Consider the following 25,367-nt stretch of genomic DNA (forward strand, 5'->3'; position numbering starts at 1 on the left):
CTGTTCCTATTCCATATGGCATGGCAATGAACATTTCTTTTGTCGATTTCAATTTGGAGGATGATCGATTGTGTAGGTAAGTGACTATGCGAATTGTGAAAAAAACCCTCACTGGATCCTGATATATGTTTATTTGTGTTTATTTATGTTTATTTGTGTTTCAACAATGCAATTTTTACGTCTGATAGCGGGAATGTCCGTGAGCAACTCTTTTTGTTTAAATATAGACTGATAATACAAATTTAAATTAAAAAAAAACCCTTTACGTGCGAAGATGGAACAATGTGCCTGTGGCAGTGTTGTTGTCGTTGCTGTGGGTGGCAGCCGTGAAGATGATGATGATGATGATGCTGATGACGATGATGATGACGATGATGATGATGATGCTGATGACGATGATGATGATGATGCTGATGACGATGACGATGACGATGATGATGATGATGCTGATGACGATGACGATGACGATGACGATGATGATGCTGATGACGATGACGATGACGATGACGATGATGATGATGATGGCGATGATGCTGATGATGATGACGATGATGATGAAATGATGATGATGACGACGATGATGATGATGATGACGATGACGATGATGATGAAATGATGATGATGATGATGACGATGACGATGACGATGATGATGTATGATGATGATGATGACGATGCTGATGATGACAGTATTTTGGTAATTTCACATTGTTGTTGTGCAGAGAGCAGCCAAGATATGTACCAAGATTCAAAACGCACGTGCAGAGTTATTGTTCTGCTCGTGAAACCTTTTGTTTATTGGCGTAAACAACAAAAGGTCACCGTTATCACTGTTTGTTGTTTTGATGCCCGGAAGACTTCAAAGGAGCAATCAAAATGCAAATATAGCTATTGTGTTTTGTGCACGGTCAAGACCAAATCATGCGAACTAAACAATGAACTTTGTCAAGCTATTCACTACGCCCTAAGCAACCATTCGATAGCTACTGCGCAGTCTTGGTTGCCCGGCACCGCTATGATTACTTTTTGAGTCGTGTAACAAAGGAAGTTTCTCTCCCCCCTCCCCCCCCCCCCCCCAGTTGCCATTACAACTTATAATTAAGAAAAGACATGTGACATTGCAGAATCAACAAAGTTTGCTGTTGCCCGTTGCATTTCCCAAATACCTACTCCCATGCCCTTTGTGACGATTCTTTACTACTAGTTTTTATTTTTTTCCAAGAGGGCACGGTAACGAATCCTGCAATCTGATTGGTTATTAGCGCGGGCAAGATTCTCCTATCTCTGCCCACGGGCCACGGTAACGCTTTCGTGAGTTTCATTTCGCGGCGAGACGAACGAACCCATGACAGTTTTGCTCTCCAAAATGATTTAAATCGATGTAGTTGCTCACCAACCGTTGTAAATTTGAAAGGGAAAATTAGCAGTGGAATTAAAGACCTTGAAGTTCTCCAAAAGGCGAGTATTTATTCTCTTTAGTGACAAAATGAAGTTATAGTTTTATGGCCGTGGTTTGCCGATCGTTGTTTGTGCATTCGCACTGATTTTCACGCCATTGCGGTTAACTGCAAGTCGCCGGTTTACAGACTCGATTTATCCTTTCAAACACCTTGCTTCTCTGCTACTTTTCTCCAAAACCGAATACTGCTAATCGCCATTCAAGAAAATGAGATGCTTTATTAAAAAAACAGTCAAATTAATTCTCGCAATATTGTGCCGTCACTGTGCAGGCGACAAAACTACACATTTCAGCTTCATTCAGTTTCACATTCGCAAACTTTTTGTCAAAACAGAATACTGTGGGAATCAACACAGAGGTTTTTGACTCGTTAAATACAAATGTAAATAGCTAAGTGCTTTCCAGTCCGAAAAGTAAGTTTAATTAACTAAAGAACTCACAAGCCGAAATGGAGTTAAAAGTGTTTCGCAACTCGCTGATTGCTCTGTTCTACATTGTGCTTTTCTATTATTTCAGATGCTTTTTTTCTTTTTTTTTTCAGATGAAATTTTCCTTGAGTACTGTTCATTTTAGTGAATTTATTTTGTTTGGCAGTAAGCTCTTATAGCAAACAGATCATTATTTACTCTTGCCGTAGCTTATGGCGATCGACTCAACATTGGATGCGCGCGTATATAAATACAAACACATTTGGCAAGAAAGTCTTTGTAGGTTTTTTAGGTGTTTTTTTTAATCAAACACATTAAAGTAGGAAAAAAATAAATAAGTTATTTACCGGCTTAGGGTCGGTCCGTATAGTGAAAAACTGTGACCTCGGCCTTGAAAATGCTCCCCTCGGCCTGCGGCCTCGGGCAGCATTTTCAAGACCTCGGTCACAGTTTTTCACTATACGGACCTCCCAGCCGGCAAATAACATATATATATTACAGTAAATATGGTTTTTTGCTGTAAGTACAGAAAGCAAAAATATATTATATTATTTTTTCTTTGTTTATGAGCGGGTGGTATTCTACAAATCCTGCGATCTGATTGGTTCCGGGAGCGGGCGGTATTCTCAAATCCGGCCCGCTCAGCGGGCGGTATCCGATGCGAGATGAATCGTCGAATGTGTTTTCCGCGCGAAATCATCAGTTTTTCCCAGTACGGACCTCCCGGCTGGTGAATAACCTATATATCTTATCATATGTTTCTTGATAGATCTGACTACCTGCAAATTTCCAGTGGATACAGCAGTAAACTGCGTGTGTATTGTGGTCAGAAGACCGGACAGACGGTTCTATTAACTGGAGACAATGTGATGATTACTTTCCACACAAACAGTAAGAAAAGAGAAAAAGGATTCTTGCTATTTTTCACTGCTGTTCCAATTGGTAAGTAAAATCAGAACAGAATTTTGCTCTTCTTAACAAAGGGATGATAATTAATGGGTTAGGTGATAGGGCCAGTTAGGTACTTATGGACTTTATGAAGAGAGCCAGTTCACTTTTGGATGGACACGTGTCAACAATTGTGTCATATCAAAACAAAATGATGACGTGGTTCACCTGCCCAGAGCCCGTTTTACTTTTGGTCAGCACCAAGAACGAGATCTCTGGCCAAGTTAGATCGATTCAAGCTACTTCCTAGCCTGCGTGCAGCCAACTCTACAATTCCACTGTACGTGGCTGCGGACCTCCGTTCATAAATGCTCAAACCTGATTGGCTGGTAGTCGTAAATGAGCCATCTGTGCATGCTCAAAAAAATGGTCCTGCCAAAATAAGATTGGGCTGTGGGAAAGAGACTGGGTTCGATTGCAAAATCAGCCACCTTGTGTCAGCCATCCGGTTATTCTTTTTTATTATATACGTACTGAGATTTACTCAGTGAAGAGCCGCTAAGTAAATCTTCGTTCGCAAACCGATATAAACCAATCAAATGGCGAGTATCGCTTTTTTCACGTGCGAGAAAAAAATGATACGTCCAATCAGAAGCCACGTATCATGTTTTTTTTTGACGTGTGAGACGTATCAAGTTGAAGTTTTCATTCAAGGCTGATTGGCGGCGTTTCGCACGCAGGCCATTTCTTGGCGTAGCTATAAAGCTATATTTTTACAATTATCATTCCAACGTTTACCTTGAAACTTTTTCGGTATTCCTGAGAAAAACAAATGTGAAAAGCCCACGGTTCTTTGGCATAAGAATACATCGAAAGTCAGAAAAACAAGAACACACAAGATAAAAGCAAAGCGGACGTGAAACTGTGGAAGAACTGAACAAGTATCTTGCTGGTTATCCGCTTCAGTTGATTTGGACAATCAAAACAAAAAGAACCAAAAAAAGAAGGCCGTGGAAGCAAATACAAAGCTGCTGGACGTGCCGTTGACCGATGAATACTTTGAACTGCTTTAGGCTGTTTACGAAAATAACTTGCTTGGACTGTTGGAGTATCTTCGACTGAATTGAATGTGTTGTTCACTGAATGACTTCAGTGAAAATCTCAGTACGTATATAATAAACACAATACCACATGGAAAGTGCTTTGTACGGTATTTACGCACGAGTTGTTTTGTATCAGAAATCTCAACTCGTTCGCTCCGCTCACTCGTTCGATTTCTGATACTTCACCAACTCGTGCGTAAATACCGTACGCACATTCCATGAAGTACAATATGGGGCCCAGTTCTCGGCCACTTTGGACGTAAACTTGAATTTCTTTCCTCAGAACTACTAAAGAAACTTGAAATATTTCTCCCAGAGCTAGCGACATCATTTAGCGTTTTGGTGTAAAGCTATCGATCTGTCAATAATAAATTTGCCCGAGCAATAATAAAAATAAAAGCACCAATTGTGGGCCCAGTTCTCGGCCACCCGGGCCCAGTTCTCGGCCACCAAAAAGCTTGTGCGTAATTTTCTGTATAAAAAGGCTTAATTAACTTTCACAGTCACAAAACCACTCTGTAAACTTATTTATGTTATGTCGATCCCAAAGTATTTTTATGAGGCTTTGTTTTACTTTAGAAAAGAAGGTTTTTAACGCGCCTAGTTGCTTGCCTATATATAGGTTTTGGCAAAACCGCAGAATTGCGTTGTGTGACCAATGCATTTAGATGGCTTATTTTGCAGTGAAAAGGTCTTACAGTTAGGTGTTGTAGAAATAATAGACAAGACAAGAGTCAGCTCAAAACTTAGATATTTAATTGAAAATTATTTTTAAATTTTTCTTTCTTTCACTCTGGCTACAGCAGATGAAAATATATTAAAAACCAAAGCGCTACGCTGTGATAGCGAGCAGGGTGGCCGAGAACTGGCAAATACGCAAAAGTCGAACGAAAAAAATTCGAAGCAAATTAAGACCAAAAAATACAACGCTTTAACGAAAAGTTAACGTAAGCAGAAAGCTGAATTATTCTGCGTTTCACATGCCAAAAATTAATTCCTTTGGTAGGGGCTTTTGTATAAAATACGAATTTAACTACATCCATGAATTTTAAGGAGCCGTAAACAAACAAGTTTTCGGGAAAACAAATTCACCTACCTCCGCTTAAACTCGACGTGTGAGCTTTCTATAGTGAATTGAAGGATCAAACTCAAGATACTTAGAGCACAAGTATCAGTCTATCGTTTGATGGAAATAACTTTTTCTTTTAATTCAACTGGGGCGTGAAAAACCGCGTTGAACACAAAGTGGCCGAGAACTGGACCCGGCCGAGAACTGGGCCCCATACTGTATTCTTTATTTTTAACTTCATACGAAATCGCACAACACAAATTTACAACAGCTTTTTTCGACCAGACTACTTCGAGATAAAACGCTCCAAATATCGGCCCGATGCGTCAATTTGTTTAATAACTGAGAAGTGATGTTTTGATGGTTTTCAGCATTATATTCGGTTGTAGTGGGAGTTCTTATGAAGTTTCGTTCTGTCGCATGCATTTCTATAGTTTTATTTTTTTCAAGTCCATTTTGGAAAAAACCTGACGTTTTTAAAAAATATGTAAACCATGATAGTAGGCCTTATGTGTGACGTCCATCTGCAAGTTTGTTTCTGGAAGTCCTTAGCTGCAATCATGCAGCATTCGACTGGGGAGAGGGGGGTATTTTGTAAAAGTTTACTTTAAAATCTTGCGATGAAAATGCCGTAAAAACCTCTATGAGAAGTTAATGTGTCAACTACTTTTGTCTAAGATGTTAGGTTTATATGACGTCAAAACTGACCCGTGATTAAATATATAAATAAATACAAAAATATATAACAGGGGTAAGAAAAATGGAAAAACCCAGGAAAGAAAGGTCGAACGTTATTGTCGTTAATTTTGTTTTTGTTTCAATAGGCCGTCTTTCTATGTCTAATAACTCACTGAACAGTCCAGGATATCCAGACAAGTATCCAAACAATTTGGACTTTTTCCATTTTGTTCCTATCCCACACGGCTTGGCGTTGAATATATCGTTTGATGATTTTGAAGTTCAGAATGGGAATGGATCATGCAAGTAAGCAGCGTGATTACTTCTAGACCATCTACCGTATTTACTCTGAAACCCATAAGGGTTGAAACGTGTAACGCGCGCGCACAGCGTTTGAATATTCATTTTGCTAAGTACCATATTAGGAAACACGAAGAATTTGTACGCGAATGTTTTATACACGTAATGACACACGCAACATAATTTTTGGTTTTGCGGTAAGTTTTTTGAATTTCGACCTAAACGCCGTAAATTTCTTACAGAAACTAAAGAAATACATTAAGTGTATCGAAGCAAAGTTTTCCAGACTACTTCAAGAAGTTGAAACAGGAGAATTTAACCAAATTTAGCTATTCAACCAAGCTTGAAATTTAATCCAAATATAGTATTTTTGATTGGTGAAATGGTTCTCGTAATTTTCCAAATATGGTACTTAGTGTAAACGAATATGCGAAGGCTTTGTACAATATGAATCATAGGGAGTTACACGTTTCAACCCTTGTGGGTTTCTGATTTACTCGAATAAGCGCCACCCCGAATAAGCGCCGCATTTGGGAGAAAAAAGTTAAGCGCCGCCCCCAAATAAGCGCCGCATGGATTGCCCGCGATTTCCCGCAAATTTGTTGTTGTTGTTGCCACCGGCGACGGAGCTTTCTTTTGTCGGGGGCGGCGACGGCAAACGAGGAATGGACGACGGACCCAAATCTCCATCAAATTATAAAAGACCACGCAAACTTCAAAAGATTAGCGAACTTTATTAAGCTGCCTTACAAAAGATCGCAACTTGGATCAAAAGATGCGAAATTCAGTATTTTGTGGAGCATTTCTTGCGATCAGTTAAATAAAGCCGAAGTCAGCCGTTACAAATTACAGTAAATGTATGAGATCAAACAGCGTCTCCTTAGTGGCCTCAAACAGTCTGGATAGCGAGACGTGCACTATCAATCCCATAACGCAAAGCGCACTGCGCTCGACAAAGGAGGAGGATACCTGGGGACGAGAAGGATTCAACCGATGTCAGGACAGCTGTGCAACACTGACAAGCAGGCAGTTCCTCTGCGAAGAATCCAAGGATTGTGACTGACGGCCATTCGGAATGAACTAAATACTTCATAATTAAGAACTCTCATTTAAAAAAAAAAAAAATCAATCTACTTTTTTAATAATTATAACCTTAAGCAGCGCAAAGGAAAACGTTTTCTGTTTTCTTGCCTCTTGCTTTCGTTTAATCAAATTGCGACAAAGAACAGCTGAAAGAAGTTCGAGCGGTCGTTCGTGCCTTTTACTGATTTCCTTCAGGTTACAACGAAGAGAGTTATTTCAGTTCTAATTTATGACTTTATTGCCCATAGAGCAGTTTTCAATTGACTGTCGTAAAACCAAAACCAAAAAAACCAAAGTAATTACTCTAACCAATCACAAAAAACACAGACAATTCAGTGAACCAATCAAAACTCAACGCAAATACATGTAGCCGGCACGAAGCGCGGGAAATCGTGCGCGCGCGAGTCACGATTGGTTTTGGTTTTACTTCTGATTGGCTGAGAAAGTGGCGCGAGAGTTTTACACCAATCACTAAGCGTAGCAATGCAAAACCAAAGCAAACGCAATTAACTTTCGACACTCAAGTGAAAACTGCTCTAATTTTTATAATAAATCCTTTATTGATCACCAAGCTTGTTCGGTCAAGAAGCGGGAAATTGGCCTCGTTTTTTTTGCGTGTTTATGGACTTCGAATTCGTCTCGGAAACACTACAAAAGTCACTGTTTAGCTATTACAACAACAAAGGTTTCTTTGTATATTTTCGAGGAAATTGTATATCTACATGTCCTCTCTATTGTCCTGTCAAGAGTGAAGATTATTCCAGGGTAATGGCCGAAGTTCCAGTTTGAGTTCAGTTATAAACGTTATTTCGTGATTTCGAGATTAAGCATGACGTTATACGGCAAATGCGAGCTTGCAGCTGCCTTTCATTTTGTTACCTTTTTATCTCACATTCACGACAAACACAAAACTACTCATTTCCGCGTTCTAACGGCAGACGGCAGAAGATGAATTTTTGCCGTTCGCAGGAAAAATAAACGACAAATATTGACTAAAGGCAGAAACTCGACTAGCAGATGTTCTTTTGATCTCTTCTAACACAAATTAAGTATTTAGTGTTATGCGTACATATGTTTTTGAAACTTAATACAAGAAATGTATGTTTCGAGAAACGAAACTGTTAAGCGTATAGTCGCGTGCTCCTATTTTAATTGTTTTAAAAGATGATGTTAACGTAAACTTGATCTACAGTTTGTACAACACCGTTTCGTTGAAGACAAAACGATTTTTTTGTACCCCATGGGTACGTACTTTCATAACCTTATTGTTACTTATTTTCGCAGGAACTTAATTTCGTGAAAATGGAACAGGCATATTTCGCGGGACTTAATTTTCGCGATTTAGCCAAAAATACGTAATTAACATAAAAAATAATACAATAGAAAACGTTTCAAATAAATATTTGCGGGTCTTTAATTTCGCGATTTTCAAAAAAAAAAAAAAACGCGAAAATTAAGTCCCGCGAAAATAAGTAACAAAAAGGTAGCTAATATCTCGGGTGGGGAGGGGCATTCCCTATAGTGGTCTATACGGGAAGCTCCGCCCGAATGGGGTACCTTTTTCAGGCGTAGGTACGTATAGAAAAGGCTAGGGAATTCACGATGGAGAGTTAGACTATACAAAAGGGTAAAGAAAAAATGTAACTTGGGTATTTCGAACGTACCCAGCGAACGGTCGAGTCATTTAGTATCTTAAGGAGTTATTCAAGTGAACAATTAAGAAAACAGACAAAGCATCCCTTCTGTATGTATGTGAAAGAGGTACCATCTTCTATGGAAGGTATACTAAGGGGTTACTTTTTCTGCCAAACATGGTTTACGAAAAAGTAAGAGTTTGGATCTCAGGAAGGAGCCCCCCCCCCCCCCCCCCCCCCCCCCCCGTATTATATAAAAGTTAAATTACCGTGCCTTGTAACTCTTTAGGTTGGTGCAATTGACATTTATGGTGCCTGGTAACGGTTTTCAGCACTTTCGAGCTCTAATAGTTTGTTCGATCAATCTTTCCATTGTCTATTAGTTGACGCTACAAAAAGTGACATGAAGCAAACGTCAAGATGATTGGTGAACATAAGTTTACCGTAGCAACAGTAGTGCCTGCATGTCTTAAACGCCCTGCGACGAGAGAAGTAAGCGCAATTGACTTACAATTGTTAAAGGCTATTTCAAATCTGTATACTAACCATAAATGTAACACGCTTTAACGAAAAATGTAATAAACCCAGTCAGCCTTTCTGTTTTTAAGTTGTTTGTATCTCCACATTTTGCTGATCAGATCCACTAGGATCCGGATTTGCTTTCCACGTTTTGAAAAAAATAACAACAGTTTGTGTTGGTCGTGGACAGGATTTACAATGCGCAGAAGTACATCTAGTCCAGTAGCCTGAATTTCAGACATCCCTCTGTGCTCGCCTGCTTGCCAGAAGGGACGTCTGAACACATTCGGGCCTAATGCCGTCCGGTGACGTCACTACGCTTTGGTGTTAATTCATGCGGAAAAGTTTCTGTCGAGGCCATGAAATTGTTAAACAAAAATCGCTTAAATAAAGGATTACAGGGTATAAAATTGTTTTAATAGTTAACTATTAAAAACTTGAGACAAATGAATGATATTTTAATCGACTGCAGGCTATATTCTTTTACGGAACCGATTTAATCTAAACTGATTTGCTTTATCTAGCGATCAAAATATAATATGTTACGCAACGGACAAATACAACACACTCGTGAGTAATTTAATAAATGAATCAATTTCGACGGTTTCAGAGGCATCAAGAAACGGAATTCAATACAAAAATATCCTACTTGACCGTGGGCACTGAGTTCAGAAATCACTGGCTCATCGAGGCTGCAGGACATAAGCGTCGCGCGGCTTTGTTGACAAAACAAGATTACATATAAATTTGGCAAAACACTGCACTGCATGTCGAAGCGACGAATGCCGCCAAATTAAAACCTACCGATTTCCATTACTATTCTTCATCCGTAGGTAAACTAATAAAGTAATAAACTCAAGGTAAATGACTAATAAATTCATTTCTGGGAAGGTGAACTCTTTCGAACTCTTTCCAAACGTTTTCAAATTACAATCCTCGCGCGGTAAAATTCAGTCATAATTTCACATAATTATGCAAATAATTTTTAAATCAACCAATCAAAATCACTACCCGGTTTTCGGGTAGTGACGTCTGTACTGTCGTGAATTGTAATAACGTCGTGAATTGTAATACCTGTCGTAAATTGTAATAACAGTTGTCGTGATTTGTAATAGCTGTCGTAAATTGTAATAACAGTTGTCGTAAATTGTAATAATGCACCTATCGCAAATTGTAATAACACACTGCCGTAATTTGTAATACTCTGAGCTGTCGTAAATTGTAATAACAAATTGCCGTGTTTTGTAATAATTCTATAAAATGCAGGTCCGTAACCAGACCATTGCCATAAACGAGGCAAGATCTTGCTAGTGGGTTTGTGGGGCATGCCCTCCAGAAAATTTGAAATCTAGAAGCTATGAATCTCTTTCAGAGACATTTTTCATGAGTTATTTCTTGAGAAAAATATTTTGTTTTTAATTTTGGGTAAAAATTTAGACAAGGCAAGTGCCTCGTCTTGCCTCTTGCTAGTTACAGCCCTGAAATAAGAATTAGGAAAAAAATCATTGAGAAATCTCATTTTCGTTATCTATAAGGAATAACAGTTAAAGAACGCGTGGCATAAATTTATTTTACTGCTTGATATCGTCTTGAGGGCTATCCAACATTATTAATCTTCTCACTGGAACAAATTTGCAGCAAAGCACATAAAGGGAAACGAAAGTTTTCATTGTAATTTCTCTATTCGGTCCCTTACAAGTCACTGGTCTTTATTTTTTAAAGTGGATAATGGGTTTTATTTCAAATATTACCTTCTTTAAAGGAACTGTGTCACGGCTGAGTTAAGTTTATTTTTTAAGTTTTGCCAAATACTTGCTATGAAACTTTCATGTTTGCAAAGCAATTACTCCTATGCATCCAAATGACAAAACCATAGCTTCATTGCATTGCAACCAAATTTGTCTCCCAGGCGTTATTGAAAACTGTTCAGCCCAATAATATTTCAAAAAACCCATATTGCAATCAGATTCAATCTTTATCACTTTTGGCCATCCGTACCTTCTTTTGTATTTGCTGAAAAAAAAATAAAAAAAATAAAAAAATAAATATGTTTATAGTGGTCATGCACTTAGCTTCATATCTCAACGAGATAGCTAGTTTACAGGCATGCCACTGAAACATTGGAAACAAATATTTTTAAATAAACATAACAAGGTTAAAAATAATCCCAACTGGCAGGGGGCAGACCAGTTGGCTATATACAAAGCGTGGTCGAGGATTTGAACTCGGGACAACCGAAAAACAAATCCAGCTAGTGGCAGAGACAGGTCTTGAACCGGGGATTACAAGATTATTGATTACATTATTGAAATGTTCCTTCACTGTTTTAGGGGCTATTATTATATTTTACCGAACTTGGTGGTCATTTCCGATGCCTAATTCTGGCTAAAATCCATGACATAGTTCCTTAAGTTTAATCAAAATAGAGTGATTTCACTAAACCCGTTAGTTATTACACTTTTTGATACTATTAGACACTTATTCCATTGTTTTCTTTTGTATATTTTTGACTATTACGCACTGACTGGTAGATAGTGTTTCACGGGTTAAATGAAATCACTCTAATGCACATTTTTATTAAAAAGAATACCGGAACCTCTTACTGACTCCCTTCGCTGTGAAATGCTTGCAATTAATAGATAAATAGATTTCCAGAGTTAAATGGCAAAATAATATATGATAATACTGGTTATTACAAAACACGGCAATGTGCTATTACAATTTACGACAGCTCGCAGGCGCGTAGCTGAGGTTTTAGGAAGGGTGTTCGTTTTTACAGGAATATTTTTTTGGGGGTTTTTAAATAGGCCCCAAGGGGGCGCCGGGGGGGGGGGCCCCTATTTTTTTTGGTTTTTTTTTTAAAATTTTTTTAAATTTTTTTTTTTAAAACCCCCCCCCCCCCCCCCCCCCAGGGGGGGGGGGGGGGGGGGGGGGGGGGGGGGGGGGGGGGGAGGGGGGGGGGGGGGCCCCCGCTCGGCGTATTACAAATTACGACAGCATGTTATTACAATTTGCGATAGGTGCATTATTACAATTTACGACAACTGTTATTACAATTTACGACAGCTATTACAAATCACGACAACTGTTATTACAATTTACGACAGGTATTACAATTCACGACGTTTATTACAATTCACGACAGTACAGACGTCACCGGACGGCATTAAGCCCAAATGTGTTCAGACGTCCCTTCTGGCAAGCAGGCGAGCACAGAGGGATGTCTGAAATTCAGGCTACTAGTCCAGTGGGTTAGTACCAAATTTTGCGGAAATCGTTACACACTGGACAAAAGCACCAAACTTGGTATACGAAGACCTTTGAACATAAAATTTCCAAAAATCCGATGCTCCAAAAAAATCGTCTCACTTGGAGGGTGAAAGTGACGTCATTTTTTACGTCAGACAGGTATTTTTGGTTGTTTTGTTTAATATGACAATGATTGGAATTTAGAAAGGGCTTCCTGACTTTCATGAAGACAGGATAAGCAAAACAGTTTGACAATCCTTTAAAATAACTGTCAATTAAAAGCATAGTCCTGTTTTGAAAAAAAGTTGTTTCGATAAATAAACTTCAGCGGATCATACTTACAGACAAACTAGATAAGAACAACCGACTTGGAAACTTGTGTGTGACTGGCATGGTTTGCTGCAGCATGCATAGAAAGATAGCAAACATTTAAGCTCTCTTTAAACAAAAATTAACAAACCACAGAATTCAGTAAAACGTGCCGCAATTGTATGGGGAAAAGTTCCTTATTGTGCCTGGAGGACTCAGTGCCGACTGCATATCGAGAAAACGCTGCGGGATGCCCTTGGGGCTCTGTTGCGTGGTACTGGTTGTGTAAATGGTTTGAAGAATCGGCGGATTGGTTTTTGAAAGCAACGCATATTACTCGGAAATTACTAATACATTATAAGGCGAGGAAACTAGTGCAAGCGCACCTTAATTAACAGGAGGGTTTCACGTAAAGCTGGAGGTAAGATTACAAAAAATGGCGACACGCAACGACAGTCTTGACAGAAGTATGTGCAGAAACAGAAATAGTTCCGTTGGCATTGATACATTCGCACAGAGAACGAGACAAGAGTATCTTCAAGACCTAGAGCATCTTCAACAACTTACGTCCCTCTTCTTTGCTTAGACAAAGAAGAGAAAAAAGCCAAAGTCAAGAGCACTGGAGGGGGTTGTGGAGCTAACGGAGAACCTATGTATCCCGTCTTATAGTGCACTATCAAAGAATTTGATTGTGAAACGACAATACAATTTAAACGTACCGTAAAGAAGAACTGTATAAAACTACGAAATCAATCACCCAATCAGCAAATCGAATCAAAACAAGCGGGCATGACGTATGCCGGTATATCAGTAGCAAGCAACGTAAAGGCGACCTTAGCATATTTTTCGCCCATAAAAACCACGCGTTTCCACCTTTTATACGATTATGACAATTTGGACGTCGATTTGTCTACTCAGAGTAACACAAGATACCGGGAAAACCCTGTGAATGCAGGGTTGAATGTGAAGTGTTTGACGGTAACGTCCTGATTTACAATCCTAGCCAAACATTACACAATTGTTTTCAGAGTATTCAGAACAAATCTTTCTGCCAATCGTATAAAAATTGGAACTGAAAACTGTCAATTGAGTGGAGGTATTGTAGGATCGCTGTCTGCCAGAGAGAGCGAGGAATGGCACAAAGGAGAAATATGGGCCTGGTGCTTAAGTAAAAGTAAGTCCCCTATAGGCAAGAACTGGAATGCCTTCTTCGCGATACCAAAAACAAAGATGAGTAGTTAAACTTTCTTTCAAAAGATAGGACTTGTGTAGAATGAGAACAATCAAAAGAAAGGGGATGGCACAAAAAGTACTTCGGTGGTTGCAAAGGGTAGCGACAAATTGATGATGGACTTCACTTATAAACATGTATAAAGAAGCTGATATCAGAGGAATAATTTATTTGTTAGACGCACTTGAAAATGGGCACTGTTTGGCCAATTCTTTAATATACAAGGGACGTCTCCGCGAGTAAACTGGCATATTGGTGACGTTTGGAATTGGTACACATTTTCTGAGAAGTCAATTACAATTCTGTGGAAATTTAGGCATGGAGCAATCAAAGCCAATTCGTCCTCGTAAATTAGGCACTCAAACTTTCCGCGGCATTTCTTTAGGATGGCAAATTGGCTGTGAAGGTCGATCGGCTTTTGATTGTGTTGTTCTTGAAGGTGTTTACCAATTACGGAGTATCTGTGCTCCTCGATGTGCAGGTGACGGTGGCGACTCGTGTAGCCAATATAATTCGCATCGCACGAATTACATTTATATTCATATACTACACTTTATTGGTTTACTAGAGAGGGCTTTGTTTCCGTGAACTTCAATTCTTCAGAGATTTTCTTGCTTGTGAAGACTGGTGTTATTTCACGATCTATTTTCTTTCCTAAAGATCCTTAAGATTCTTAATTAAAATTAAGAATCTTAACACTATCCAGACCAGGGGGCGGAAAGTTCCCGCGCCGACTTTGAACGTTTATAACTTTTTCAACATTCAACCAAACACTGCCAAACTTTGCAACTTGATCTAAAATACATTTGGAAATAATTTGATATGACAGGTTGCTGTATTAGAGACTTGATGTTGCCATGGAAACGGCATTTTGAGAGACATGTTTTATCAAATTTGCAATTTTTGTGTTTTTATAGATGAAAATTAACTTTAATACAAATATTTTTACCTTTTGGGCATTTTTTGCACCATTTTATTGTTTTTCAGTACTATTTAGTAATTTTTGGTGGTTTTCTTACATTTTGGAAAAATTTTCAAATCCAAGATGGCGGAAAGAAGATAACAAATATGTTGTCGATTTCTGTGATGACGTAATTGTCCTTTCTCGCGATCCATGTTCTTGGAGCATCGGATTTTCTTAAAGCCCATGCTTCAAAGTCTACGTGTGCCAAATTTGGTTCCTTTGTCCGGCTTGTAACGATAAGTTTGCTAACCCGCTAGACTAATCATAATCTTAATCTACTTCTGCAATGCGCAAATGTTATCGTTATCCGCAATGCGTTTATTAAATTTACTGACTTAATTGTAAAAGTTAATATTACAAGTTAGTACAAATATAACAGTAATATTTGTCTAAATGCATCAAAAGAGAGAGACTTGCCAGATATATATACGAAATTAAGGCACCATTCAGACAAGATATAAATGTAATGTGTTTTGTTGGTGACTTTGTTCCATAACTTGTTTAATATTGGTATTGTTTTAAAAGAAAGATTCATTTGAAGATTTGCTATGGTTAAATTATATTTTCGTGGCTAGTCTGACACGCATGTTTCGTCTCTGCCAAGAGACTCATCAGAGACCTTTCGGTGAAGTTAACTCGTCGAACATCGCGTTCGAAGTCCCGCTAGCGTTGAAATGATTGGCGCAAATTCCGGATATAAGCCCTGGGTTTATACAACTTTGAAAGGGTTTTGGGTGGGCTTATAAGCAGAGGGGCTTATATCCGGGAGGGTTTATAAGCGGAATAAAAATACCGTTTCGAAACGAGCCAAGGAGTGTTGATCGAAATACATTTTTAAGTTAAAAACGCATAATTAAGCAACATTTGACCCTGTTCAGTACTGTCATCAGGTAGAGGGGGGCTTATATCCGGGGGGGGGGGGGCTTATAATCTGATGTATTTTTTTTCAGGTAGTTGGGCCTATAATGGAGAGGGCTTATAAGCGCGGGGGGGGGGGGGGGGGGTCTTATAACCGGAATTTTACGGTAAGTGGTTTTCAGTGTCACGCAACTGTCACGCCGCAAAAAATATTAAATAAATAAACAAATAAATAAATCTAAAACTTTTGAGTCCTAAAAATCTTTGTAGAAAGTTACTAGATAAACTACTTGTCCAAGTCTCAGGTCTGTATGGTATTCCTTACTGGAGTTATCCGTCAAAATGTTCCACACAAATTTAGAGAGCACAGTATAGAGGAGGAAGAGGGATTTTTTTAAGCATTCGTGACAACCTTCTGGGTCTTCTGGCAGCCGTCTTTGACTTAAAAACCTTATCAACAAGAAGATATATGGACGTCTAATAGCCAGTGAAGGATAAAAACTCAGGGGTCGTGCGATTCTGGATTTTGGAATTTTGATGACGTCACGTGAAAACCATGAGTAAAGTTGAACAAATTTGTGTAGGCTCAAAATTTATTTATCGCCACGTTTGTTTTCGCCTTGGGCGAATGATGTTTTGAAAAACCCAGCTTTACACACTGCACTGAATTTAGCCTGCGAACAGCTTCCGCTTTCTAACTTGCCCCATCACTAGCCTGTTCCAGGCTCTAGGCATGAATAGATTGTGCTAGTAAATTCAGGAAAAGTTGCTTCACAATATACCCAAAAGTTGCTCTTAAGTTGCTCAAATATCAAAAAGTTGCCACCACAATTTAGAAAAGTTGCTTGCTCTCTAGAGTGAATTTTGCGTTTTTTAGAAAATTGAAACACTTGCAGGTTTACTAAGAGTTGCCACAGCGTCTATGGCAACCTCAATGTGGTCAATGTCTAAATTATGTCCATTTTCCTCGTCTGAAATTTCATCTGATTGCGTTGCCATAAGTGACTCGCACTTCAGTTAATACCAAAATGGTCCAAGATGGCCGGCGGCAGGCTCTATGTTGCAGCGAATAACCGCTGGGTTTAAGCGCCCGTTAGATAGATAGCCGCTGTCTAGATTTCGTGGGCGTAAAGCAAGTGTTATTTTATTGTCATTTTATTGTATTTCCTTAGTTTTAATAAAATCAGTTTTGATTAAAACAGTTTTAATCAAATCCGTAAATTACCTTTTATGGTTTGGATCGGTTTTATATCAATTTGTTGCTGAAAGTATGCCAAGGAAGGAAAAAGTTGCCCTAGGTTGCTGGTACTACAAAAAGTTGCTCAAAACGCTAAAAGTTGCTCAAAAGTTGCCGAGCACAATCTATTTATGCCTACCAGGCTCTCGGTAGTTATGGGAGAGCGAATAACGCGCGCGGGTGAGCGAGGAAAAAATGAGACGGGACGAAGGCGTCCCCCCCTCGTTTTTTTCTCGCTCGCCCGCGTTTTTCGCTTTCCCCTTCAACTACCGAGAGCCTGGAACAGGCTACCCCGTCACTGAATTCGGCAGAGAACTACTGACTTCATCGCTTAATGACTGACGTCATCGCGGAAAAATTACTCTCATGACTCTCATGATCACATCTGCATCGTTACCGGTGTGCCAAAAATAAACGCACGATTCTTAGTTACCAGCTCCCTACCGTCCAAATCCCAAACAGAGTCTTATATAAAGTGCTGTACCCTTGTTCCTCTTACAGTGTTAGTAATAATTTAACAAGTCTTCAGGTGCTACAAATGGGAGGTGCACAGTCTAACTTGCCTCCTAGACCACTGGGTTTTGAATATATGTGTATAGCTGTTCGCCCGTCAGATAAACTCCGTGTCATTTATGGAACAGACTATGAAATCAGCATCATTCGACAAGTAATCCAAGAAACATGGCTTCCGGGAATACAGAGAGAGACTGTCATGCTAAATGGGGTACACGAATTCAAGTTGAGGGGTTATCCATTTGCCGTGAACATTTCATCAAACGATGCTGTGCTGTCGAGGAAAATGGCCGGAAGTGTTTTGCACAGGCTCTATCGTGATGGATGGAAGCTTCTGATCTCGAGTGACTTGACAAGAACAATGGATCTTACGACGTGGATCTTCAAGAAAATGCCAGTTTCAGTGTTTTCCTCTCAGCCGTTTATGGTCGTAGGACTTAGCAGCACTGATACCTTAATGGTGCTTAATGCACCGGCCGATCTTCATCAAACATTCAAGGACGTGATCGACAAAACATGGCCTCGTGGTATCCAGAGATGGTCGTATGAAAATTCCGTGTTGTTGATCAAGTTGAAAGGTACCCCCTGGCATCCAGATGGCGATGAAACCGTTCATTCAAGACAGCTTCTACAGACACTTGTGAATGATTTGCAAGCTAGGCAGTGGAGTCTGTATGGAAATTCCAACCTTAAAAGTGGTACCAATACTCTGTTCTTTGAACACAACCCAAACATTGCACTTGGGCAGCCTTCCCCACCACACTTCACCATTAGCCTCAACAAGCATGACACACTTAGGCTGATTAGCACCCCAGAAAGCTTGATTTCTGCCGTCCGTGACGTCATCCAAACCTCCTGGCGAAGAGGAATCCAACAAGAGTCGCGCTACTTTGAGAGCTGGGAGTTCAAGCTGAGGGGAAACCCTTGGTGGGCATCTGGGGAGGAGGCTGTGGACTCCAGATATCTGATTCTAAAGCTGATTGAAAGCATGCAGGCCTATGGGTGGAGCATCATTGCCAGTATCGACAGCTCCAGGAAATTGTCAGATAAAAGTGCCCTGCTCTTCAGGCAATCTCAACCAAGGCAGTCTCCAGTTTTCTGCATGAGCTTGAATGAGACAGACAAACTGCGACTGATAAATGCACCAGAGGACGTCACAAAGGTATGAGCTAGAGAAGTGAGATGGTTACTCAAATGTGTTGTTCTGTTAAAAATAATTGTATTTTTTTCAACGGAACTGCACATAAAGGCATATAATAATTATTATAAAGGTAAATGCCTTTATTGTGACATGTACATGTTTTTAGGGTCCCTGTTTAACAGTGTACATGGATGTAGGATTAAGGTGACAGCAACATGTGACAGTGGTAAAATTGAAATCTGCAGACACATTGGGTATCTGTAGATCTTTACATGTAGTCCTTCTTTTCTACATAGATACATTAATGTAATGTTATTCATTGATTATCTCAATATTTCTCTATGGATTACAAGTTCGGGGTGCAGTACCTCACAAGACAAATATTATAAACTAACTAGCAGCTTCATTAAGCAAGCCTTTCAATTTGGTTAGATTTCTTATAGTAGAAGTTACAGATCTAGCTCAGGGGGGGGGGGGGTGCATATGATCATGAGTGCTGCAGACGCAATAGCAATAATCCTATTCGTTTAATGCTATTGAAACTGGGATAAACTCTGGCTGTATGGGCCACTTGGCTTGGACACAGACTTTACCTTTACTATTGGCAACTTCATTAATCAAGCCTTTCAATTGGAGACTTAAATTTCACAGTATTGTTGACATCAGATGTGGCGTGAGTGTTTGGCATTTCCAAAATCTTGTTATTTTGGGGTGTTACATGTTAATTTTTATGTGGGTGTTTTTGGAGCATTTACTCACAGCTTCTTTTTGGGCTCCTTTCTTCATGTACATCATTTTGATGTTAAATGAGTACCTCTAACCCCCAATGTTGTGAGGGTAGCAAAGGGTACATGTATATATGCAATATGAGTGATAAGGGTAAAAATTAGACTATGGCACATGAAATAGCTACAAGAGAAATGTGATTCATGAATTTGTGACAAAATCTGTTTTTTAACACATGAGTGTGAAGAAGGGATCATGACCTCCTCTCCGGCACAACAACTCCCCCTCCCCTTGGAAACCTGGTTCAGCTTGGTGTAGCAGACAAAACTAAACACTGTCTGCGGTGCACCACTATCAGTAGTCACATTAACTTACAGTAATTTTTATAAAATAATTAAGATACTACTCGCGCTCTCATTGGTCGATAGATGTGTTTAGATGAGAGTATGTAAACACGGTTGTGACGTCACGCTTTCTGTGTTTCCTGGCACAATTTAAAAACATTATAAAACTGCCAAAAAGACTTGCAAAGTAATTTCAAGGACTATATTAAAGAAATGGGAAACAATACCAAATTTTGATATGTGTTCCGGCTTTCTCTTCCCATATGAGCCCGAGAAAAAAAAGCAAAAGAAAGAAGAACCACAGCGCTTTGCCTGGAGTAAGCTCAAGCGAACGACAAAATATGCAACAAAATACGCAGTAAACATTTTTCAAGTATGTTTTTTGCGTTTAAGTACTACAATAAAATTCCCTACAAGTCATTCTTTATTAAAAAAAAATATAGGTCAACGCAAACGAAACTATAAGCTACAAACTTAAACTTTGCATGGCCGATCGGTTGCTGTGTTTTTACCGGCAAATCTGCTTAAAATGCCGCCGCGATTAAAATGACGCTTAAAATATATTTTCTCTGAGACTTTCCCAGCGTAAAAATTCTACTGTTACATTGGCAATGATAGTCGTGAACTTTTTTCATTCAAAATGGGCTTGGGGAAGACGAAAGAATGGAAATATTTGTCAGAAAACCAAAGCAGAATTTGTTGTCAATTTGAAGTTTATTCTACGCTTGAAGCACATTACAAAGACGGAGGAAACGACAGTAGAAGAAACTGGACCCGTTTATATCGCTATCTGAACAATTTACCGTACAATAAATGCATACCATTGCTACCGACCTCGCTAGATCCGCTGCTTGTGCTATGATTCCTAATTATCCAGCAAAACTTCACAAGACACGATGAGACTTTTCAACCGTGTTATCGGGCTGCCAAATCATTCAGGCAAGTTCACTTCACTTTCAAGGGCGATCAAGCGCAGTGACATTCATTTCCAGCTTAAATAAACTCCTCACCTTGAAGTTCTTTCTTTACAGAGCCGTATTTTTTAGCATTTCTTTTAGTTTTTGCCAAACTTTCCGTATTTTTCTGTAAGATTTACGTGGAATCGCTTTCGTCAACACGGCGCTACTTGCCACAAATTTTACTTGAACTCTTATAACACGAATTTTGATTGGTTCACGTGTTGTCAAATGCGCGTTTTGAGAAAACCTATTTCAATCAAGAAGTAAATAAGCCAAATCCCCTTCATTTTTCGAATTATTTAAAAAATATATATTTTATAAAAGCAATATAGAGGACTTTTTTCCGTGTTTATACATAGCCTCATCTAAACACTCGGGTAGTTGGGAGAATTCTCGAAAGTTATGCAAACCCGAGACGCAGTCTCGGGTTTGCATAACTGTCTCGAATTCTCCCAACCCCCCTCGTGTTTAGATGAGGCTATGTAAACATGGAAAAAGTCCTCTATTGCTTAAATGCATAATACTTTAGTTTACTTGTATAACTGGGCTGCATTTATGGGTGGAGGAAAACCTTACAATAATGATAATAATAATATTGATTTTTTTTTATTTGAATTGTTTAGATATGCCAAGATGTCATTCAAGCTCAGTACCTTCTTGGTATTCAAAGGGTACAGCGCTATGGCAACAGTCTTGAGTTCAAACTACTGGGTAATCCTTGGGGTGATGGAATAAGTGGTCATGACGGACTCCATGGAAGAAGTCTGATATGCCATTTATTTCTTGCTTTGGCTAACCACCATTGGAGGCCTGTGACATCCGCAGATGTGTCAGCAAAGTACGTCCACCAAGACAAAGGTCCTGATTATCCAATAGATGTGGACAGCATATTCTTCACCTTTGATCCTGCAGCTGTACAGCCATCAGCACCACCTCCACATCAAGTGCCTTACTATCAGCCATATTCCCAGCCATTTGCCCCACCACCTTCATATGGGTTTCTTCAGGACAGTGCTCCACCCCCCTATGAGCCACCGGCCTATGGTGCTTTTTCTACTTAGTGATGTCAGTGCAAGTTCTATCTTATTCAGGTTTCTGCATATTTTCAATTAACACTGTGACATACAGTACGTGTAATGCTCAGCATGTAAAACTGTTATAATGAGTCTAACTTTTTATTAGGTAACAAGTACGCAATGTGCACATACAATCATTTGTATGGCTTTAGTCATCTGAACAAATATTTAAGTCTGTTGTTATACTCTGTCAAGAGATAATTATATTTAGGTAATATACTCAAACAGTGGAATGACGCGTGCTGATTGGCTACTCAAACTCCAAATATCTTTTGCTATTCACCTCCGCAAAGCGTGTGAGAAGTTTCAGAACTACTCTCACCCGGAAGGTCACACTATGTGAACTAAAATAATGTCATGTTTTTTCCTACTGAAGTACAGTGAACCATTTTTTTGATATACTTATTCTTTGATACAAAATGTAGATCAGCATCTGTGGTAGGTCAAACATTTATATTGGACTGCTTCCTCTTGTTTTCAATCAAATTTACAAAAGAAACAATGAGCTGACAGGCTTATAATATTATTATTACAGAAGTCACGGTTGATGGTGCAATTTTAAGGGCTTATTGGCTTATGTGACTACAAATACAATCTGTTGTCTTAACTGATTAACAGCAAAATATGTTTGCCTTTGTAGTAGTGAGTAGGCACTAAGTGCTTCACATTTTTAAAATGGTTTTTCAAAATGTTCGATAATATATATTAGAATATATATTAAAAATATATGTTAATATTATAAAATATAATAACATTATAAATATTATTTTGTTTAATTTAAATTAGATAGTTATGTAATAACCAGGCATAACTAATCGATGACATCAATGAAATCAATGAGTAATCAATGAGTAATCGATAAGTAATCAGTTGATTAGTCATTGATTATTGCCGATGATCAATGAGTAATCGATGACTAATGGATAGGCCACAAAATGTTTGGTCATCGATTAGTCATCGATTGCATCGATCAGTCATTGATTGCATTGATTACTCATCGATATAGTCTCGTGGTTGAAAGCCGTAACTTGTAAAAGTATATATAACACGCTATAACAATCTAACAATATTATTGTAAAACGTGAAAAAAGCACAGAAAGTAAAAGTGCTTGCAGCTGTTCCGGTGCGTAATGTAAGTGCTTATATCTCCCTAAGCCGAAGCAGTTTTACTTTGCTGACAAACATCCACCGAACAAAATCTATAACCATGTAGTCGATTCTTGTCTCCGTACTTGTTAGTTTCATTTCCAGACTGGGTTGGTTTTCCTGTTCAATTGTTTTGTTATTAAATAAAGAGTTGGGTAAAGTGAAATATTGAAATATCATCTGTATTTGTGATTATCCCTTCACGTCCTGATGCCGGAAGGTTATTTGACCTTTTGTGAGGGCGTAATTTCGTCAACAAGAATGCCAGTTATAAAGCAAAATATGACTAACATAGATAAAAAAATCACAAAAGAATGGTACAAGAAAGCAAGGAATGTGTCTTTTGTGTGCAGTATGATAGTTGATTAGTAATCGATGGGTCATCAATGAGTAATCAATAACATCAATAGGTAATCAATGAGTAATCGATGTCATCCATGAGTAATCGATAGGCCACAAAATTTTTGGGTTTCGATTACTCATCGATTACTCATTGATCATCGCCAATAATCAATGACTAATCAACTGATTACCCATCGATTACTCATTGATTACCATTTGATGTCATTGATCATCGATTAGTTATGCCTGGTTAATAACCACGTATTCTCTGGTTGGCTAAAAGGCTACATGATTGAATGTGTTATCAGCATATAAAAATATGGTAAATCGTGCTTTAAAAATTTACATGTACCAATTTAAAAGCAGAATTATATTAAAAAAAGCAGCATTATATTTTGCAGTATTCCAAAACACTCAGTTTTATAGGAAGGTTGCTGCTTTTTTGACAGCGAGAGCTGTTTATTAAGACTATCTTTTTATGGTTAATAAAAAAAGAAAAAGCATTTTTGTGTGTTAAAGAAATTAAAGCAAATAAAGCAAATTGGTTCTATGAATGTGAGTGCATGCAGACTTATGATTTTACACTACAAGTGCAATTTTAGAGAATTTTCATCGTCACAACTATAATAATCGGGCACTAATTTATCTTGTTAGTGGAAATCTTGCGCATACTGTGACATGATGGTTAATGCATCAGACTTCAGGCAGAAGCTGACTCGCCCCGCAGTCGTCTCGTATGCGACAATAGGCCATTTCCGAGTTATCCTTTGCCTCTGTTTTAAACCGAGTCTACGTGCGAAACCATTCAAATGAAAATGAGTTTGATTTGCATGAAAATGGACCTGTAGGTGAAACTTATTATCATATGAATGGTTTCGCACGTAGACTCGTTTTTAAACAGAGGCATAGGGTACCTCGGAAATGGCCTATTGCAAGACGCGAAGGATACTTCCCATGATTCCCTCCGTGTTCAGCAGTCGACTCAGGACGGACTCAAAAGACGACTGGGGAAGAGTCAGAGGCAGGAGCAAAATGGGTTCTGGCAAATCGTCAAATTATTGTCATAGAATGGCAGGGCAGGGGTAATGCTCGGAGAACCCAGTGAGGGTTAAGAGTAACATGTGATAAACAAGCATCTCTTTAAAAGCTTTGGCACCTTCACAATCATTTTACTTTTTTTCTGCCTTTGAAATTTCTTAATGAGAAACTTTACTGGTCCGCACTTTGAAAACAATGGTTGGTGATTAAAACTAGCTAGTCTGAAATAGGTATGCACAAGAGCGGTATACATGTACTCCAAGCAAGCAAGTATAGTCCAGTTATGACGTCAATCGTCATATCTTGGCACATGCGACGTTTCGTGTGTTATCGCGGTCTTACTTGAATTTTTACCTAGTGCTCAACCCCACCCCTTCCCCCCAAAACCGTCCTCTTTCTACATCAAAGTAGAATGAAGAGAAAAGGGTGTTTGGCGCTTTGCACCTGTTAGAAGAACCACGCATAAATTCAGAAAAAAAAAAATTCGGTCTCCTAACTAGCACACATGAAACTACATGAGACTAGGTAACTGCTGTCTCTACTGAGATTACCTCAAAAAGAATGGATCGCGTCTTTTGGTCTTAGATAATTATTAAGTACAAAAGAATATTTTGTGACACGTTAGAGAAAATGGGAGATTGTAAAACAATAAACGATGTACTGAAAACATTTACCCTAATTTATTAGTCCTCCCCTCTCCCCTTTCAATAAGCCCACCACGGCCATATTGATGCTGAAATTAATGATTTGGATAAAAGGCAAATTCTATTTTTTTCTAAAGGATTGCTTTAAAGAACGTATCTCTGGGGTTAACATTACAACTGACCATGGGACAGCTACAGGACGGGAAGGATCCCGGGGGTCAGGGTACTCGGGATTTTAAGTGACGGGGCTTTGAAATTTTCGATTTCGGGATTTTTGGGGTAGGAAAATTTGGCAATCTTTTCTTGATTTTTGCCTCCATTCGATGAACCCCGTCACTTAAAATCGGCGCAGAGGTGGGGTGGGGAGATTCATATAAAATGCTAGATTGTAATTCTTTTTAAAGCTTTAGTTGGCCGTGAAGTAAGATTC

General features: G+C 38.9%; 1 protein-coding gene and 1 pseudogene across 2 annotated transcripts in view; both read left to right on the plus strand.

Moving 5' to 3' along the window:
- The first annotated feature begins 1,208 nt into the window (after positions 1–1,208).
- The window catches only part of LOC144657555 (uncharacterized), a 38,745-nt pseudogene continuing 14,586 nt past the window's right edge, over positions 1,209–25,367 (plus strand). The window contains exons 1-3 of the transcript XR_013571568.1: positions 1,209–1,457; positions 2,656–2,828; positions 5,771–5,930. The product of XR_013571568.1 is annotated as an uncharacterized LOC144657555 (transcript). The remainder of the gene's footprint in view (positions 1,458–2,655; positions 2,829–5,770; positions 5,931–25,367) is intronic.
- LOC144657483 (uncharacterized) lies at positions 17,324–23,787 on the plus strand. Its single transcript, XM_078517827.1, has 2 exons — positions 17,324–18,683; positions 21,315–23,787. The coding sequence occupies exons 1-2, from the start codon at positions 17,547–17,549 to the stop codon at positions 21,750–21,752; spliced, it is 1,575 nt and encodes a 524-aa protein (XP_078373953.1). The 5' UTR covers positions 17,324–17,546; the 3' UTR covers positions 21,753–23,787.

Source organism: Oculina patagonica, chromosome 6 (assembly GCF_052425735.1).
Source record: "Oculina patagonica isolate OP01 chromosome 6, crgOcupat, whole genome shotgun sequence".
NCBI classification, from domain to species: domain Eukaryota; kingdom Metazoa; phylum Cnidaria; class Anthozoa; order Scleractinia; family Oculinidae; genus Oculina; species Oculina patagonica.